Consider the following 20940-nt stretch of genomic DNA (forward strand, 5'->3'; position numbering starts at 1 on the left):
TCGGCAAAGAAGAAGTCAAACTGTCTCTCTTTGCAGATGACATGATACTCTATATGGAAAACCCAAAGGAATCCACTCCCAAACTATTAGAAGTTATAGAACAATTCAGTAAGGTGGCAGGATACAAAATCAATGCCCAGAAATCAGTTGCATTTCTATACACGAATAACGAGACTGAAGAAAGAGAAATTAGGGAATCCATCCCATTTACAATAACACCAAAAACCATACGTTACCTTGGAATTAACTTAACCAGAGACGTAAAGGACCTATATCCTAGAAACTATAGATCACTTTTGAAAGATATTGAGGAAGACATAAAAAGATGGAAAAATATTCCATGCTCATGGATTGGAAGAATTAACATAGTTAAAATGTCCATACTACCCAGAGCAATCTACACTTTCAATGCTATCCCGATCAAAATACCGAGGACATTTTTCAAAGAACTGGAACAAATAGTCCTTAAATTTGTATGGAACCAGAAAAGGCCCCGAATCTCCAAGGAACTGTTGAAAAGGAAAAACAAAGCTGGGGGCATCACAATGCCGGATTTCGAGCTGTACTACAAAGCTGTGATCACAAAGACAGCATGGTACTGGCACAAAAACAGACACATCGACCAATGGAACAGAATAGAGAACCCAGAAATGGACCCTCGGCTCTTTGGGCAACTAATCTTTGATAAAGCAGGAAAAAACATCCGGTGGAAAAAAGACAGTCTCTTCAATAAATGGTGCTGGGAAAATTGGACAGCTACATGCAAAAGAATGAAACTTGACCACTCTCTCACACCATACACAAAAATAAACTCCAAATGGATGAAAGACCTCAATGTGAGACAGGAATCCATCAAAATTCTAGAGGAGAACATAGGCAACAACTTCTATGACATCGGCCAGAGCAACCTTTTTCACGACACATCGCCAAAGGCAAGAGAAATAAAAGATAAAATGAACTTATGGGACTTTATCAGGATAAAGAGCTTCTGCACAGCCAAGGAAACAGTCAAAAAAACTAAGAGACAGCCCACGGAATGGGAGAATATATTTGCAAAGGACACCACAGATAAAGGACTGGTATCCAAGATCTACAAAGAACTTCTCAAACTCAATACACGAGAAACAAATAAACAAATCATAAAATGGGCAGAAGATATGAACAGACACTTTTCCAATGAAGACATACAAATGGCTAACAGACACATGAAAAAATGTTCAAAATCATTAGCCATCAGGGAAATTCAAATCAAAACCACACTGAGATACCACCTTACGCCAGTTAGAATGGCAAAGATAGACAAGGCAAGCATCTGCTTTCAGATCAGGTCATGATCACATCGGGCTCCCTGCTCAGCGGGAAGCCCGCTTCTGCCCCTGCCCCCTGCTGCACCCAGCTTGTGCTCTCCTTCACATACGTACATACATGAAATCTTTAAAAATAAATAGAAGAAAATTAAAAGAATTAGTCGATGATAGGCCTCCTTTAAAATGCTCTCAGTGATCTCAGTAAGAAAGATTTTCTCTTCTAGAACGAAACTGAAGCAGCATATAAACTACTAACCAGAGGTTGCCAAACTACAGCCCACAGGCCAAACCCTGTTTGCAACCCGTTTCTGTACATCCTGGAGACAAGAATGGTTTTACATTTTTAAATAGTTGGGAAAGGTATCAAAAGAGGAAGGATTTTGTGATGCATGAAATTAGATGAATTCAAATTTTGGTGTCTAGAAATTGGAACCCAAGTTATTGTGCACTTGCCTATGGGTGCAACGTCAGGCTTAAGTGGTTTCAACAGAGACGATAATGACCTTCAAAGCCCAAAATACTTACTATCTGGTCCTTTAAAGAAAAGGTTTGCTGACCCTTGCTCTGGATCAGTGGATTTCACCCCTGGTTGCATGGCAGAACTCCTTGAACCTACCAACACCAGTGCCCACCTAGACCAATTAAACTGAAATANATACCAGAAAGAGAAGAAAAGAAGAGGCACACGAGAAATATTTGAAGCAATAATGACTGCAAATATCCACAAATTAATGCCAAACTATAGCTGCAGGAAGCTCAGAGAACACCAAGCAGGAATAATGCCAAGAAAAACACACAAAAAAACAAAAATACTACACCTGGGCATACTATAGTCAAACTACAAAAAAGTCAAAGATTAAAAAAAATCCTGGGGCACCTGAGTGGCTTAGCTGGTTAAGTGTCCAACTCTTGATCTCAGCTCAGGTCTTGATCTCAGGGTCGTGAGTTCAAGTCCCACATTTGGCTCCACGCAGGGCATGGAGCCTACTTTAAAAGTAAATAAACAAATAAAAAATAAATTTTAAAAAAAATCTTGAAAGAGGCTAGAGGAAGAAAACACCTTACCTGTAAAGGAGCAAAGATAAGAGTTACCCCAGCTTCTCTTCACAAACCATGCAAGCTCACAGAGTAATATTTCAAGGGTTGAGAGAAAGTAAAAAACACCAGCCTGAATTCCATATTCTACAAACTTATTCTTCAAAAATGAAGGATAAATAAAGACTTTCTCAGACAAACAAAAACTGAGGAAATTTGTTGCCAATAGGTCTACCTTGCAAGAAATACTAAACTAAATTCTTCAAAGAGAAGGAAAATGATCTAGGTTAGAAACTCAGATAAACAAAGGAAGTGGATTCGAGTAGGAATAAGTGAAAGTAAAGTAAGCATTTTTTCTTGTTCTTAATTGATCTAACAGGTAAAAANAGTAAGCATTTTTTCTTATTCTTAATTGATCTAACAGGTAAAAATTTGTTCAAAATAATAAGAGCAAGAATGTATTTGATGATTATAGCTTATGTATAAGTGAAACAAATGACAATAATAATACAAGAAACAGGAGGATGGAATTAAGAATATTTTGTTATTATAAGGTACCGGTACCACTGGCGAAGCAGATGTTATTTGAACTTTGACTTAGATTAGTTATAAATGTATATTGCAAACGCTAGGGCCACTAAGAGAAGTAAAAAAAAAAAAAGTATAATCGATATGCTAAGAAATGAGAGAAAATGGAATCCTCTAAAATGCTCCGTTAGAACGACAAAAGGCAGGAAAAGAAGACAAAAAAAGAAGCAAAGAATAAGGGCAAGGAATAGAAAACAGTAATAAATATGGTAGATATTAATCCAGCCATATCAATAATACTGTAAACTTCAATGGTCTAAATACACCAGTTGAAAGACAGATATCGTCAGAGTGGATTAAAAACAAGACTCACCTATCCAGTCTACAAGAAACCCACTGTAAATACAAAGACACATATAAAGAAAAATAAAGGGGTGGAGAAAGATATGCCATGCTAATACTAACCAGAAAAAAAGCTGCACCATATTCATTTCAGAAAGAGCAGATTTTGAAGCAGGGAAAGTTATCAGGGATAAAGAGTAGCATTACATAATGATAAAGGGGTCCATTCTCTAAGAAGACATCATCATTTTTTAATGCATATGCACCTAACTACAGAGTGTCAAAATACTTGAGGCGAAAACCGATAGAACTGCAAGGAAAACTGATGAATCCGTGATTATAGCTGGAGATCCCCCTCCAACAGAAACAGATCTAGCAGGTGGAAAATCAGTAAGAACATAGTTGAATTGAAAAATACCACTAATCAACTGGATATAATGGACTTCTGTAGATGACTTCATCCAACAACAGCAGAATACACATTCTTCTCAAGCTCAGATGGAACATTCACCGAGATAGACCACATATATTCTTGGTCACAAAACATGGTGTAACAAATTTAAAAGAATAGAAATCATACAATGTATGTTGTCAGACCACACTGGGATTAAACCAAAAAACCAGTAACAGAAAAATAGGTGAAACATTCTAAAATAGTTAGAGCTTAAACAGCCCACTTGTAAATAATATACGGGGTAGAGAAGAAAACTCAAGAGAACCTGAAAATATTTCAACTAAATTCAAAGGAAAATACAACTTACCAAATTTGTAGATGCAGCAAAAAGCAGTGTTTGGAGGGAAATCTATAGTATTTAATGCATATATTAGAAAAGAAGAAAGATCTCAAATCAATAATTTAAGCTTCCACCTCACAAAACTGGAAAAGGAAAAGCAAATTAAATCCAAAGTAAGCAGAAGAAAATAAATAATAAAAATTATAGAGGAAATCAATGAAAATGAAAACAGAAAATCAACAGAGAAAATCAAGGAAACCAAAAGCTGGCTCTTTGAAAATAAATGAATTTCATAAGCTCATAGCCAGGCCAACTAAGAAAAAAAGAGAGGATACAAATTCCTGATATCAGAAATAAAAGAGGAGATCACCACAGATTCCATGGATGTTAACAGGATAAAAGAGGAATACTATAAACAACACTATGTTCATAAATTTGATAACCTGGAAGAAGTGAACCAATTCCTTAAAAGATATAATCTGCCAAAACTCATGCAAGAAGAAATAGACAATTTGCATAAGGCTCTATCTATTAAAGAAATTTAACCAATAATAACCTTCCAAAACAGCACCAGGAGACTGGGACTGTCACCTAAATCAATATTCTTCAAGGCATGATCCACGAAATGGTGCTGGCTCACAAACTATTTGTTACCAATCTGATAACTAGAGAAATTGACCGTAAGTGTTTAGAAACATCATAAGAATTCAACATTTTTACAAAATCCATGCATATCCTCAGTAGACTCATCTCACTGAACATGGTATAGACCAATTAAATTATTGTTGAACTTGCAGGTTAAGAACCATATAGTGAGCTGTGCATAGTCTTGTGCAGTAGAATCACATATTGGTTCATGATGAACTAGAAATTATTTCTTAAAGGGAGAAAGTTCTTCATCACAGACAGCTTGAGAAGCACTGATCTAGAAGACCGGATGTCCCAGGCATTACTGCTAAAATTTCCGCCATCTTGGAGCCAAGTCAATCTGCAACTGACCTCTCCCATGCTAGGAACTCATTTTGAACATGTAGACCCGAATGAACTCAGGTGTGGAACTGCGTGCAGAGGCCATACTGCAGGACCCAAGAACAGGCTGAGAGCTGACTGGCTCACAGGTGTATGTTAGATTGGGGATGAATAGCTAGCTCCTCTTCTCCGAACTGGGAGCACTGAAACATTGAACACTTCTGTTCTTAAAAAAGTCATTAGGGAATCGAGTCCAATTCCTACCAATTCTTCCATTTTTCTTAATCAAGAAATAATGTAGGGGCGCCTGGGTGGCACAGCAGTTAAGCGTCTGCCTTCGGCTCAGGGCGTGATCCCGGCGTTATGGGATCGAGCCCCACATCAGGCTCCTCTGCTGTGAGCCTGCTTCTTCCTCTCCCACTCCCCCTGCTTGTGTTCCCTCTCTCTCTGGCTGTCTCTATCTCTGTCAAATAAATAAATAAAATCTTTTAAAAAGAAAAAGAAATAATGTAATAATGTAATAATGTATGGCAACAGCAAAAGCCCCACAGGTAAGAGCTTAAGGGAACATCTTAACTGCCCTCAGTTTTTAGGAAATGGTCCTTAATCAAGTGAACTATTAAAAACATTTCCTCTTAGCTGCATCAAGGGTTTAGTTTCTTTTTAAGGACTTTTTTGAGAGTGTGGACTATCTAGCAATCTAGCTGTGGCATAGTTGGCTATCTATTTTTATTTCAAAGCATGAACCTATTAAAATCAGTATGAATATCCCTCTCCTTTTTTTTTTTTTATAGCCACTCACCACAGTCTCAGAAATTATTGAGTCTCAGGCCTCATATTGATTAGAATTGATATTTGAATTTTTCAAGACATTCTCAGCTTTAGCCCTTAGCCTTCTTATCTTTGACCCCCCATTCAATAAATGTCTCTTCATTTTCTGTGGCCCATTAGAAAGGTGGTTCACAGGTGTTCCTGAAAATATTCAATCACTATCTATGAGTCTGATAAATTCTGACTGATTCATTCAAGATTTATCAAGCAATTATGTGTCAAGCCCTGAGCAAAGTGCTTAGTGTAAGAGGGGCTTCAATGGTTTGTCTTGTGTCCCAATAATGGATGAGTATTATAATTCTCACCAAAATTAAAGGAGAAGCCAGGCAAATTCGAAGGTTACGCTTCCTGTTAGACTACCAAGTTGCTACCCATTTTACAGTTATCCTATTTGAGATAGTGGCAACTCTAAAAAGACCAAATATTTAATTACATTATGGGTGCAAGAACAGCCCCAGAGTAAACAATGCCGGACCGTAAGATATGTGAAGACTAGAACCACATGTTATGCGTTACTAACCCCACCGACATCTACTACAGCACTTTACATAGAAAGTACTCTTTCCGTTATTATCCTGAAAAACATATCATCCCAAAGTTAGTGGCATAAAAAAAAAACATTTACTTATGCTCCCAGATTCTGTGGGTACTGCGGGGACAGCTTGTGTCTGCCCTATGACCTCTGGGGCCTCAGCTTGGAAGAATCGCGGATGTCTGGCGGTGACTCAATGGTGGGGGGCTGGCACTATCTGAACACGTGGTCACTCACATGGGTAGGGGTGGATGCCAGCTGTCAGCCTGGGCACAGGGCTCTCCGTGGAGCTGCTTGGGCTTCCCTTCAGCATGGTTGTTGGATTGTAAGAGTAATTGTCCCAAAGAAAATCAGGTGGAAGTCCTTAATGATATAGCCTCAGAAATCACACAGGGGAACTTCTCCTATAGTCACAAACCTGCCCTGGTTTCAAGGAAAGGAAGAGGGACCTCCATCTCTCAATGGGGGGGGGGGGGGGGATGTATCAAAGTCACATTATAAGGACGGCATGTTGGGTAGGAGATAACATGGCAACTGCCTTAGGAAAAGAAAATCTGCCACAAGGACGGACTAATCAATGAACGGCTAAATGGTTGTCATGAATGAGCACTAGCGATTCTCTCAAATAGTTGAGCTCTCCTTTGAGAATACTGTATGATTGCACTTTCCCACCCTCTTGAGGTTAAGCAAGGCCTACGATTTGCTTTGGTCAATGAAATATGGATGGAAGTGACCTGTGTAACTTACTGCAGGAAGCATTCACAGCCGATCCTGCGCATTCACAGATTCCGCACGTGCAAGTTCTCCAACTTGTTGGTCTGTATTTAGAACTCCAAAATCAATACTCACAGCACTTACTTGGGCCCTGGTGACATCTGCATGTGCAGACCAGTGAGAAATTCTAGCCACTGGATGCACACATTCCCAGCTGAGGTCAAATAAGGTGGGGCTCTGCCTTCTAGTTTCAGCTCCCATACAGTAAACAAGTGTCTTTTTTTGCAGTCTCTTTAGTTCTATGGTTTTTTGCATTTTTGTGCTTCTTGTTGATTTTTTGCTTAAAATGGCCTCCGAGCATAGCACTGAAGAGGAGGAGAGACGTGTGTTATATAAGCTTCACTAAAGTACGAGTTACAGTGCTGTTGGTGATGAGTTCAATGTTCATGAACCAACAGTATCTATTCAATAAGGTATCTTTAACCAACAACACACATAAGACAAGGTTACATACGATTGGTTGGCGAAAATGTCTTGACCCGAGCTCACCGGAACCTAACTCTGTATTTCCTCTAGAAGCAATACTTCAGGATTCATTAACTCAGTGTTCGTGGTGACCTTTTTTTTTTTTTTTAAGATTTTATTTACTTATTTGTCAGAGAGCACAAGCAAGGGGAGTGGCAGGTAGAGGGAGAAGCAGGCTCCCCGCTGAGCAAGGAGCCGGATGCAGGACTTGATCCCAGGATCCTGGGATCATGGCCACAGCCAAAGGCAGATGTGGTCTGAGCCCGAGGCAGACACTTAACCGTCTGAGCCACCCAGGCGCCCCTCGTGGTGACTTTGCAGAAGAAAGCTGCTGCCCATGATGAGAACCTGCTGTGGTCCCAGCAGGGCTCTGCAAGGCTTGCCTCCCCTGCTGGGGTGAAGAGGAGGCACCTGTTCTTAGAACCACCTCACGGCGCCACCGCACGTGCTGTAAAGCTTCGATAGAATATCTTCTTCATAATGTCACACAAACATTGATTATGCGCTAACAGACAATTTTACCATAATTAATCTACAAGAAAACTAGCCAGATTATTTTGACATGTGGGTATAAAATGTAAGCCTTCTGAATTTCATTAAATTCATGCTAACTGAAATCCTATTATTCTGAAATAAATCCTTTTCTTTCCCTCCTTCTGTGCTTTTACATGGCTAATTATCACCTTATAAATACAGATAACTCAGCTGAGTCACCTGCTATCTTCATTAACTGTACATTCCACACCCTATTAAATGAACGGCTCCAAATTTAGCCTGTTTTTCTACAAAGAAAATGCTCCCTCCCCCACCCCAAAGAAAGCATTGATAACTGTAAAAGGTACTCTGCAGATGAAAAGAACAACAGGAATCTTAAACAACAATGTAAATTATTTCCTTTTCTCTTAAAATTTTTTGCGAAGTAAAATTATATTCTCAACTTTGCAAAGTTCCCTAAGCAGTAAATAATCAGTCTGTTTAAAAAAAAAATCAGTCGAAATTCATTATTTAGCCTTCACTAAAGCAGTCAAACTTAGCTCGGCCTAATAATAGATTTGATGTAAACACTAGCAAGTGTCATGTGTCCACAGTCCCCACGCCTAACACTTGTTAGGGTGGGGAAGGGGGAAGGAAAAAGAGAACATCAATTGCTCTAAAAGCAGTAGGACCACACAATGGGATCGTCTTCAGCAATAAAAAAAAAGAATGAAGCACTGCTACACGCTACAACACGGATGACTCCCGAAGACATCACACTACGATAAAGATGTCAGTCAAAATAACATGTATTATCCTCCACTTACACGAAATATCCAGAACAGGCAGATCCACAGAGATAGAAAATAAATTAGTGATTGCCAGGGGCTGTGATGTGTTGGAGATTGGGAGTGACTGCTCAATTGTCTGGGGGTTTCTTTTTGGAGTGAAGGAATGCTCTGGAATTAGATAGTGATGGCAGTTGTATACCACACTGAAAATACTAAAACCCACTGAATTGTACACTTTGAAGTGGTAAATTTTACGGTATGTGAATTGTATCTTAAAAAACCTCTTTTTTTTTTCTTTACACCAGGCACACACAATCAGATGGCTATAATCGAAAAGCCAGGTGATAACAAGCATTGGAGAGGCGAGGAGACAGGTCTCACAGCCTGCTGATGAAAATACGAAGGGCACACCCACTCTCAAAAACAGCCTGGCTGTTCCTCAAAAAGTTGAAAGTCGTGTTGGCATTTGACCCAGCAAACCCCACTGCTGGGAATTCACCCAAGAGAAACGAAAACATGTCCATATAGAAACCTGGACACAAATGTCGGTGGCAGCATCATTCATAATAGCCCAAAGCTTGAAACAGCTCAAATGTCCATCAACCGATGAAAGCTATTTATTCAGTGGAATATTCTCAGCCATGAAAAGGAAGGAAGCACCGATAACATCTACAACACGGATGAAACCTGCAACGTTTGCTACGTGAAAGGAGCCAGCAATGAAGGACCACATGCTGCGTGCTGGACGGTCTGCTTGCTCGTCCCCTTTGAAACCCAAATGCTCAGCGTGATATTAGGAGGTGGGGCCTTTGGGCGGTGATAAGTCAGGAGGGCAGGAATGGGGTTAGTGCCCTTAGGGAAGAGGCCAGAGAGAGCTGCCTTGCCTCTTCCACTTTGTGAGGTCACCACCAGCCATCTGCCACTCAGAAGGGCCTGCACCGAACTGGCTGGCATCCCGATATTGAGAAATAAGGTTCTGCTGCTTATAAGCCCTGAGTCTGTGAAATTTTGTTACAGCGGCCTCACAGGTGAGGACGCTGCATCATTCATTTACATGAAATGTCGGGATAGGCAAACCAGAGAGACAGAGGGCGGGATTCGTAGTTGCCCTGGGCTGGGGGATGGGGAACTGGGGAGTGATGGCCAAAGAGTATGGGGTTTGGGGTCGCGGAGAGGTGATAACAGTGCTCTAAAATTGTAGTGACGGCTGCACAACTGTGAATACACTAAAACACTGAATGGTACACATTAAATGGGTGAGTTTTATGTATGTGAATTATATCTCAATAAATCTCTTAGGAAAAATAAAAAATAAATTTAACCAAAAAGTTTTAAAGGCACTAGAGTCCTGCCGCTGTACGCTCCATTTCTCTGCCCCCTTTCACCTACCTCCCCCCAGCCTGAGAGTTCTAGTGGGACGAACTGAGAGGTTCTGGGATCATTTCAGGGAACGGTCAATAAACCAGGATAGTTCAAGATTCTCTCCAGGCATGACTGTAGCCCCATCTGCCTCCTCCCGCGAGGGACCCTGACGGCTGTTTGGCACCTTGGACACCTTCTAGGTGTGAGTAGGGCCTCACGCCCCTGGCCGGCCCCCGGATCCAACTCGCACATGGAGCCCTGGGCCACGGAGGTGCCAGAAGGTACAGCGAAGGTCCCAGCCGGCAGGCGTCCGCCCCCCCTCCCTCTGGGCGAGCAGGTCCCCTCTCGCCTTCCACTGAGCGCACCCAGGGTGCGGACAGCGCTCAAGCCGCGCCCCGGGAGTAGCCGGATCTGCAGAACCCGCTCCCCGCGCGGGTGGAGCCGCGGAGAGGTTCCCAAACCGGCTACACCGGAAACCCGGCAAGCCAGTTGCTGAGTCCTCCACCCCGGGCTCCCACAGTGGACACTTCTGCGCTCCGCTTAATTGAAAAACAAGGGCGGCGGAGGGAAGGGTCTCCCAAAGGACGCCCGGCCTAAGCGGCCCCTGCAGGCCTGTCTCCGGCCCTCCCCGCTGCGGGGGAGCCGGGCAAGGGGGGCGCGGCCCCGCGGGAGCTGCCCGAGTGTGGGGGGGGGGGCCTCGCGGTCGCAGCGCCCCCTCCCGGCCCAGGCCTGGCTAAGCCCCTGCGGACTCGGGTCCCCTGCACTGCGGGGAGGAGGAACGCGCGTCGGCGGGTGACCGGGGCTCCGGGCAGCGGCGGGGCGGGGACTCGCGGCGGGGCAGGCGGGCGCGGTGCGCACACGCAGCGGGGCGGCCCCTTCCTGGCTCGGCTCGCTAGCTTCTCTCCCCCGAGTATCGGCGCCGCCCATGGCCGAGGTGCTGGAACCCGAGCCCGCGACAGCCGAGCGCGCGGCTGCCCAAGCCGTGGAGACGCCGGGCTGGACGGCCCCGGAGGACGCAGGCCCCCAGGTAGGCGCCTCCCGCGGGCGCGGACGGTGCGGGCCGGGGCGCGCCGGGTGATTTGCAGTGGCGCCGGAGGGTCCCGCAGAGTGCAGTAAAAAGTACAATTTCTAAAGTTGTCTGGGTTCCCAGATCCTTTCCTGCCCAGATGGGGACATTCTGTCGGTGAGCCATTTATGGCTACATCTCCTTTTCAACTGGCCACGTCTTGGTTTCTTTTGAGGTTAAAAAAAGAAAACGGAATTGATCAGGACCCAGAGCCCGCGGCGGGACCCTCATGGCCCAGAGGACGTAACAGATGCTAGGTCTTAACGTCAACAGAGCCGACTCCCCGACTCGACTCCTGCTTGTGGGGCGAAAGCCTCCAGCGTCTCTAACCCAAGAATGGGAGCCTTGGGGGAGGGGCCCTGCCAGGTCCTTAGGAAACGGAACCAGGGACCCATCCCAGGTGGACCCAAGATCAAGGCACCTGTACTGTTGCCTTTCACTTCCTGCCTTTTTGGAATTGCTTCCCCCAAATTTTCTCTGTTCATTTCAGCCCGGCAGTTACGAGATCCGGCATTATGGACCAGCCAAGTGGGTCAGCACTTCCGTTGAGTCTATGGACTGGGATTCAGCCATCCAGACTGGCTTTACAAAGCTGAACGGCTACATTCAAGGCAAAAATGAGAAAGGTGAGGACAATTTACCTTATAATTATAGATATTGTCGTTGAGTCCCCTGGCTTATTCTTGAGTTTTAGCTTATTAAAGAGATATACTTTAGAATAGAAAAATAATGAGATCATCAAAGACTTAATGCTTGAAGACAGGGACTCTGCTCAGGACCCTTCACAGAGTCTAGAAGAGGATAGTGCTTTTCAGCCTCTATTCTTGTCTGTTTCTGCGGGAGGAACTGGGCCTCTGTGTACCTAGTGTTCAGTACTTTTCAGGCTTTTGCTTCGAGGTAATTTAGTGACTGGTAGGTTAAGAGTCATCAGGAGGCAGGAAGGTATAAACAACATAAGATCCAGGGTCTCAAGACATCTGGTTCCGGCTCTGACGCCATTTATGTTTCCGCAGGTCACCTAGCCTGGGGGGATGTCAGTTTCTGAATTGTAAAAAAAATAAAGAAAGAGCAACCTGGACTATATGATCTCTAATTTTCCCTTCCGTCCCTAAAACTAGAATTTATTAACCAAAAATATTAACATTACAGAAAGTGTTTCATGTGGCCAGCGGATAATTGAATCATTTTGCCCTTGTTTTTCAATGATGAAAATTATTTCAAAGGTAAATTTTTTGTCAGTAGCATCATGTAAATCAGGAAACTCAGATCAAATAANATTGAATCATTTTGCCCTTGTTTTTCAATGATGAAAATTATTTCAAAGGTAAATTTTTTGTCAGTAGCATCATGTAAATCAGGAAACTCAGATCAAATAATAATAGGTTAACTTTTTAGAAGCAGTCATGAAGAAACTAATTCTGCTCTCACGGTCTTTTCACGGTATTTAAATATTATTTTATGGTCCAGAGATGAAGATAAAAATGACAGCTCCAGTGACAAGCCTCGTGGAGCCCGGAGCAGGTCCTTTCAGCGAGTCTATCATTACCATTTCCCTGTACATCCCCTCTGAACAGCAATCCGATCCGCCCAGGCCTTCAGAGTCAGATGTCTTCATTGAAGACAGAGCCGAAATGACTGTGTTTGTACGGTAAGTGGTAGATAATTTATAGCCCTGCCAACTGCTAGCTTTCCTTGCCTGCTCTCAGTTTAGCTCTCCTGCAGTTTCAGCAGGCTTTCACCTTCCGTAGAAAAACAGATCTGATGCACCTTGTGGTGTTTTCCTCCCGGCTTAGTTTTCTATGTTACTAAGGGTTTATGCAAGATATCATCAGTTCATGTCATGAAGAATTGGTTGCACACCTTCCCCAACTAAGACACAACACACGTCAGTCTCAACCTGCCGTTGAGGTAAACCTGAACAAAAATCCTAACACACAGGTACCCCCCTGCCAGCTTCTAGGTTGTGAGAGCCCCACACCCTTCCTGTGATCCCAGAGGGACGCGAGCTGCTTCCTGCTGTCACTGCCCTTGTTCGTGGAGTGGCTCCTTTGTATTGTTTCAGGCTTTCGGTGACTGGCGCATTCTTAAATTCTCTCTGTTGAAATTTAAAACACGCACAGAAGACGATAACTGTCTCATACTGGTGTCGCTTTATTCCTTTCTCTCCCTCGCGTCACCATGCTCCTGCTGTAGGAATCCGTCTGTCTCTGTTTCCATGGACTCCTCAGACCACCACAGTTGGGGAGAGCCCATACCATCTCCTTGGGACTGCCCTCGTCACCCTTGGCCGTGCCCTTGCCCGTGTGACTCCTGCGGCCTCCGTGTATTGACTCATCTGTTCTCTTGATACTGATTCATCCTGTTAAGCCTCAGAAAGTCACTCTCTTGCCATTCTTCTCCTCCTGTTTCTGTCTCTCACCCAGGAAGCGCTGCTGATGCCCCGCATTGACCCCCATGTCAGAGCAGACTTGCTCTGGGTAATCTGTTTATAAAGCTTCAACTACGTGTGTCCAGTGACTCTCAAAATTTAGTGTCTCCAGCCCCGGTTACCTACTTGTTGGATGTTTCCATGGGAGGTAGGTGGGGATTAAACTCAACAGCTCTACAAAAGAGGCTTCCCCCAATTCTCAATGATTATGGGCAGTAATCTTCTCTTGCCTGTCTCAGCAAAGGGCCGCATCGACCAGACAGCCTTCCCAGCAAGGACTCCAAGGCCACTGTCAGCACACCCTTCCCTGACAACTGGTCACCAGATCCGGTCCATGGACATGACCCATGATTCTCTTCCCTGCTCCCCTTCCCTGTGACTCCCTCAGGTCCTCATCTTCTAGGAACCACATGTCAGTCATCTCTGGGTCCCCTAGTGCTTGGCATGACATAGACGCTCAGATGTCTGTTCATCTTAGGTCTTGCCTGTCCCACCTCGGTAGCCTCCCACCCATTGGGACTAACCTGCCCGCCATTCTCTGTCTCGTGCTCCACACAGGAACCCATGATCTTTCTTACTACAACAGCAGCAAAACTAAAACCCTGACTCATTACTTCACTAAAAATCTCTGTGACTTCCCACTTGCTGTGGGGTCAAGTTCAGATTGTTCACAATGCCTTTTATAATGTGGCCTGACCGTGTCTCCCCACTAGTTATGTTCTGCTGCCCTTCTCACCCTTTACTGAGCAGCCTGTTTTCTTCCACATCTTTTTTTCTTAAGTTTTGATTTAAATTCCAGTTAGTAACATACAGTGTAGTATTAATTTCAGGTGATGCAACACTTCCATCCATCCCCCGGAGCTCATCACAACAAGTGCCCGCCTTCATCCCCATCAACTGTTCCACCCATCCCCCTACCCCCCCTCCCCGCTGGTGACCATCAGTTTGTTCTCTATAGTTAAGAGTCTGTTTCTTGGTTTGCCTCTCTCTCTTTTTTCTCCCCCTTTGCTCACTTATTTTGTTTCTTGAATTCCAGATATGAATGAAATCATATGTTATCTGTCTTTCTCTGACTCACTTATTTTGCTTAGCATAACGCTCTCTAAGAGCTCCATCCAGGTTGTTGCAAATGGCAAGATTTCATTCTTTTTATGGCTGAGTAATATTCCATTGTGTATATGTAGCACATCTTCTTGATCCATTCACCCATCGATGGACACTTGGCCTGTTTGCGTGTTTTAGCTGTTGTAGATAATGTGGCTGCAAACACCAGGGCGTATGTATCCCTTTGAATTAGTATTTTTGTGTTCTTTGGGTAAATACCTAGTAGTGGAATTGCTGGATCGTAGGGAAGTTGTTTTTTTTGGGTTTTTTTTTCTTTTTTTTTCCTTTTGGAGAACCCTCCATACTGTTTTCCAGAATGGCTGCACCAGTTTGCGTTCCCACTTAACAGCGCAGGAGGGTTCCCCTTTCTCCACATCCTTGCCAACACTTGTTGTTTCTGGTGTTGATTTTAGCCACTCTGACAAGTGTGAGGTGGTATCTCATTGTGGTTTTGATTTACATTTCCCTGATAAGTGATATTTTTTAAAATATTGTTTTATTATGTTAGTCACCATACAGTACATCCCTGGTTTTTGATGTAAAGCCCTGATAAGTGATACTGAGCATCTTTTCATGTGTCTGTTGGTCATCTGGATGTCTTCTTTGGAAAAAATGTCTGTTCATATCTTCTGCCCATTTTTTAATTGGATTATTTGTTTTTTGAGTGTTGAGTTTTCTAAGTTCTTTATATATTTGGATATTATCCTTTTATCAGAAAGGTCCTTTGCAAATACCTTCTCCATTCTGTAAGCTGACTTTTAGTTTTGATTGTTTCCTTTGCTGTGCAGCTTTTTATTTTGATGTAGCCCCAATAGTTTATTTTCACTTTTGTTTCCCTTGCCTTAGGAGACATATCTAGAAAGAAGTTACTATGGGCAGAGTGAAAGAAGTTACTGCCTGTGTTCTCTTTTAGGATTTTATGGTTTCAGGTATCACATTTAGTTCTTTAACCCATTTTGAATCTTTTTGTGAATGGTGTAAGAAAGTGGTCCAGTCTCATTCATTTGCAAGTTGCTGTTCAGTTTTCCCAACACCATTTGTTGAAGAGACAATCCAGTATCCCATTGAATATTCTTCTCTCTTTTATTGAAGATTAACTGACCATATAATTATGGGTTCATTTCTGGGGTTTCTATTCTGTTCCCTTGATGTAAGTGTCTATTTTTGTGCCAGTACCATGCTGTTTTCATTATAGAACTTCGTAATATAACTTGAAATCTGAAATTCTGATGCCTCCAGCTTTGCTTTTCTTTATCAAGGTGGCTTTGGCTATTCGGCATCTTTTGTGGTTCCATACAGAATTTAGGATTATTTGATCAAGTTCTGTGAAAATGCTGTTGGTATTTTTTTTTATTTTTTATTTTTAATGATTTTTTTTATTATATTATGTTAATCACCATACAGTACATCCCCGGATTCCGATAAAGTTCGATGCTTCATTAGTTGCGTATAACACCCAGTGCACCATGCAATACGTGCCTCCTTACTACCCATCACCAGTCTATCCCATTCCCCCACCCCCCTCCCCTCTGAAGTCTTCAGTTTGTTTCTCATAGTCCATAGTCTCTCATGTTTCATTCCCCCTTCTGATTACCCCCCTTTTCTTTATCCCTTTCTTCCCCTACCGATCATCCTAGTTCTTATGTTCCATAGATGAGAGAAATCATATGATAATTGTCTTTCTCTGCTTGACTTATTTCACTTAGCATTATCTCCTCCAGTGCCGTCCATGTTGCAGCAAATGTTGAGAATTCGTTCTTTCTGATAGCTGAGTAATATTCCATTGTATATATGGACCACAGCTTCTTAATCCAGTCATCTGTTGAAGGGCATCTCGGCTCCTTCCATGATTTGGCTATTGTGGACAATGCAGCTATGAACATTGGGGTGCATATGGCCCTTCTCTTTACTACGTCTGTATCTTTGGGGTAAACACCCAGTAGTGCAATGGCTGGGTCATAGGGTAGTTCAATTTTTAACTTTTTAAGGGACCTCCACACTGTTTTCCAGAGTGGCTGTACCAACTTGCATTCCCACCAACAATGTAGGAGGGATCCCCTTTCTCCACATCCTCTCCAACAATTGTTGTTTCTTGCCTTGTCTATCTTTGCCATTCTAACTGGCGTAAGGTGGTATCTCAGTGTGGTTTTGATTTGAATTTCCCTGATGGCTAATGATTTTGAACATTTTTTCATGTGTCTGTTAGCCATTTGTATGTCTTCATTGGAAAAGTGTCTGTTCATATCTTCTGCCCATTTTATGATTTGTTTATTTGTTTCTCGTGTATTGAGTTTGAGAAGTTCTTTGTAGATCTTGGATACCAGTCCTTTATCTGTGGTGTCCTTTGCAAATATATTCTCCCATTCCGTGGGCTGTCTCTTAGTTTTTTTGACTGTTTCCTTGGCTGTGCAGAAGCTCTTTATCCTGATAAAGTCCCATAAGTTCATTTTATCTTTTATTTCTCTTGCCTTTGGAGATGTGTCGTGAAAAAGGTTGCTCTGGCCGATGTCATAGAAGTTGTTGCCTATGTTCTCCTCTAGAATTTTGATGGATTCCTGTCTCACATTGAGGTCTTTCATCCATTTGGAGTTTATTTTTGTGTATGGTGTGAGAGAGTGGTCAAGTTTCATTCTTTTGCATGTAGCTGTCCAATTTTCCCAGCACCATTTATTGAAGAGACTGTCTTTTTTCCACCGGATGTTTTTTCCTGCTTTATCAAAGATTAGTTGCCCAAAGAGCCGAGGGTCCATTTCTGGGTTCTCTATTCTGTTCCATTGGTCGATGTGTCTGTTTTTGTGCCAGTACCATGCTGTCTTTGTGATCACAGCTTTGTAGTACAGCTCGAAATCCGGCATTGTGATGCCCCCAGCTTTGTTTTTCCTTTTCAACAGTTCCTTGGAGATTCGGGGCCTTTTCTGGTTCCATACAAATTTAAGGACTATTTGTTCCAGTTCTTTGAAAAATGTCCTCGGTATTTTGATCGGGATAGCATTGAAAGTGTAGATTGCTCTGGGTAGTATGGACATTTTAACTATGTTAATTCTTCCAATCCATGAGCATGGAATATTTTTCCATCTTTTTATGTCTTCCTCAATATCTTTCAAAAGTGATCTATAGTTTCTAGCATATAGGTCCTTTACGTCTCTGGTTAAGTTAATTCCAAGGTAACGCATGGTTTTTGGTGTTATTGTAAATGGGATGGATTCCCTAATTTCTCTTTCTTCAGTCTCGTTATTCGTGTATAGAAATGCAACTGATTTCTGGGCATTGATTTTGTATCCTGCCACCTTACTGAATTGTTCTATAACTTCTAATAGTTTGGGAGTGGATTCCTTTGGGTTTTCCATATAGAGTATCATGTCATCTGCAAAGAGAGACAGTTTGACTTCTTCTTTGCCGATTTGGATACCTTTGATCCCTTTTTGTCTTCTGATTGCTGTTGCAAGGACTTCTAGTACTATGTTGAATAATAGTGGCGAGAGTGGGCATCCTTGTCGTGTTCCTGATCTTAAGGGAAAGGCTTCCAGCTTTTCCCCATTGAGAATAATGCTTGCAGTAGGCTTTTCATAGATGGCTTTTATGAGATTGAGAAATGTACCCTCTATTCCTACACTCTGAAGGGTTTTAATCAGGAAAGGATGCTGTATTTTGTCAAATGCTTTTTCTGCATCAATTGAGAGGATCATATGGTTCTTGAGTCTTTTCTTGTTGATATGATGTATCACATTGATTGATTTGCGAGTGTTGAACCATGCTTGCATCCCAGGTATGAATCCCACTTGGTCATGATGGATAATCCTTTTAATGTACTGTTGGATTCTATTAGCAAGGATCTTGTTGAGGATTTTGGCATCCATATTCATTAGAGAAATCGGTCTGTAATTCTCCTTTTTGAGGGGGTCTTTGCCTGGTTTGGGGATCAAGGTAATATTAGCCTCATAGAATGAGTTTGGTAGCTTTCCTTCTGTTTCTATTTTTTGAAATAGCTTTAGGAGAATAGGTATTATTTCTTCTTTGAATGTTTGGTAGAATTCCCCAGGAAAACCGTCTGGGCCTGGAGTTTTATTATTTGGAAGGTTGTTTATCACTGACTCAATTTCTTCATAGTTAATTGGCCTATTTAAGAAATCTATTTCTTCCTGTTTCAGTCTTGGTAGTTTATAGGTTTCCAGGAAGGCCTCCATCTCTTCCAGATTGTTTAGTTTTTTGGCATATAGCTGTTGATAAAAGTTTCTAATAATCCTTGCAATTTCAATGGTGCTGGTCGTGACCTCTCCCTTTTCAGTCATAATTTTAATAATCTCAGTCCTTTCTCTTTGTTTTTGGACAAGTTTTGCCAGTGGTCTATCAATTTTATGGATTCTCTCAAAGAACCAGCTTCTAGTCCTGTTGATCTGCTCTACTGTGGTTCTGGTCTCTAATTCATTGATTTCTGCTCTAATCTTGGTCAACTCCTTCCTTGTCAGTGGGTTAGGCCTGTCCCTCTGTTGCTGTTCCAGTTTCTTGAGGTGAGAATATAGAAACTGCATTTTAGATTTTTCTATTCTTTTGAGTGAGGCTTGGATGGCTATGTATTTCCCCCTTAGGACTGCCTTTGCAGTATCCCATAGGTTTTGGACCGTTGTGTATTCATTCTCGTTGGTCTCCATAAATTGTTTAATTTGTTTTTTGATTTCCTGGTTTATCGAGTCATTCTTGAGCAGGATGGTTCTTAGCCTCCAAGTGTTTGAGTTTCTTCCAGGTTTTTCCTTGTGGTTGAGTTCCAATTTCAGAGCGTTGTGGTCTGAGAATATGCAGGGGATAATTTCAATCTTTTGGTATTGGCTGAGACCTGTTTTGTGTCCCAGAGCATGATCTATTCTTGAGAATGTTCCATGGGCATTTGAATAGAATGAGTATTCTTTGGTTCTGGGGTGTAGTGTTCTATATATATCTATGAGGTCCAACTCGTCGAGTATGGCATTCAAAGCCTTTGATTCTTTGCTTAGTTTTTGCCAGGGTGTTCTGTCTATTTCTGATAGTGGGGTGTTGAGGTCCCCTACTATTACTGTGTTCTTATCTATATGTCTCTTTATTTTGGTTAAGAGTTGGCTTGTGTATCTTGCTGCTCCCCTGTTGGGGGCATATATATTAATAATTGTCATATCCACTTGTTGAATACTTCCTTTAAGAATAATATAGTGCCCTTCTGTATCTCTCTCTATGGCCTCTAGTTTAAAATCCAGTCTATCTGATATGAGAATTGCTACTCCAGCTTTCTTTTGAGGTCCATTTGCGTGGAAGATGGTACTCCATCCCCTTACTCTAAGTCTGAATGCATCTTTGGGTTCAAAATGAGTCTCTTGTAGACAGCAAATGGATGGGTCATGTCTTTTTATCCAATCTGCAACCCTGTGGCGTTTTATGGGAGAGTTTAAGCCATTTAGATTGATAGAGATTATTGACAGATATGATTTTAATGATGCCATTTCTCTTTAAAGTCTTTGTATCGGTTGTGACTTGCTGCTCTGTATCACTCTTGGGGCCTTTTTACCTTTATAGAGCCCCCCTTAATATCTCCTGTAGGGCTGGTTTCGTGGTTACGAAATTGGTTAATGATTGGCGATTTTGGAACGTCTTTATTTCTCCATCAATTCTGAATGACAGCTTTGCTGGATAAAGGATCCTTGGCTGCATGTTTTTCTCTGAAAGAGCTTTAAAAATGCCCCCCCAAGCCTTTCTCTCATTCCAGGTCTCTGTAGACAGGTCTGACGTAATCCTGATACCTTTGCCTTGGTACGTGAGAAATTTCTTTGCCCTGGCCGCTTTCAATACTGTATCCTTGGATCTAATATTTGCGAATTGCACTATGACATGCCGTGGCGTAGGTTTGTCCTGGTTGAGCTTGGATGGGGTCCTCTCTGCCTCTTGGACACGAATGCTTGTTTCCCTTGCTAGATTAGGGAAGTTTTCAGCTACAATTTGTTCAAATATCTCTTCTAGACCTCTGTTTTTCTCCACCCCTTCAGGGATGCCGATGATTCTGACATTGGATCGTTTCATAGAGTCAGTAATCTCCCGTAATCTACATTCGTGGGCGTGGATTTTTTTAAGACCAGCTTCTATTTTCGTTTTTTCTTCTACTAACCCATCCTCCAATTCGCTAACGCGTTCCTCTGCCTCGGTGACCCTGGCCGTCAGAGCCTCTAGTTTTGACTG

General features: G+C 42.4%; 1 protein-coding gene across 1 annotated transcript in view; it reads left to right on the top strand.

The window, feature by feature from the left end:
* The first annotated feature begins 10646 nt into the window (after window positions 1–10646).
* HEBP2 (heme binding protein 2) overlaps window positions 10647–20940 on the top strand; it is a 14704-nt gene continuing 4410 nt past the window's right edge. The window contains exons 1-3 of the mRNA XM_034669198.1: window positions 10647–11171; window positions 11701–11836; window positions 12678–12858. Coding sequence (XP_034525089.1) covers window positions 11070–11171; window positions 11701–11836; window positions 12678–12858 — 419 coding nt within the window. The 5' untranslated portion in view covers window positions 10647–11069. The remainder of the gene's footprint in view (window positions 11172–11700; window positions 11837–12677; window positions 12859–20940) is intronic.

The sequence above is a fragment of the Ailuropoda melanoleuca genome, chromosome 10 (assembly GCF_002007445.2).
Source record: "Ailuropoda melanoleuca isolate Jingjing chromosome 10, ASM200744v2, whole genome shotgun sequence".
NCBI lineage: Eukaryota > Metazoa > Chordata > Mammalia > Carnivora > Ursidae > Ailuropoda > Ailuropoda melanoleuca.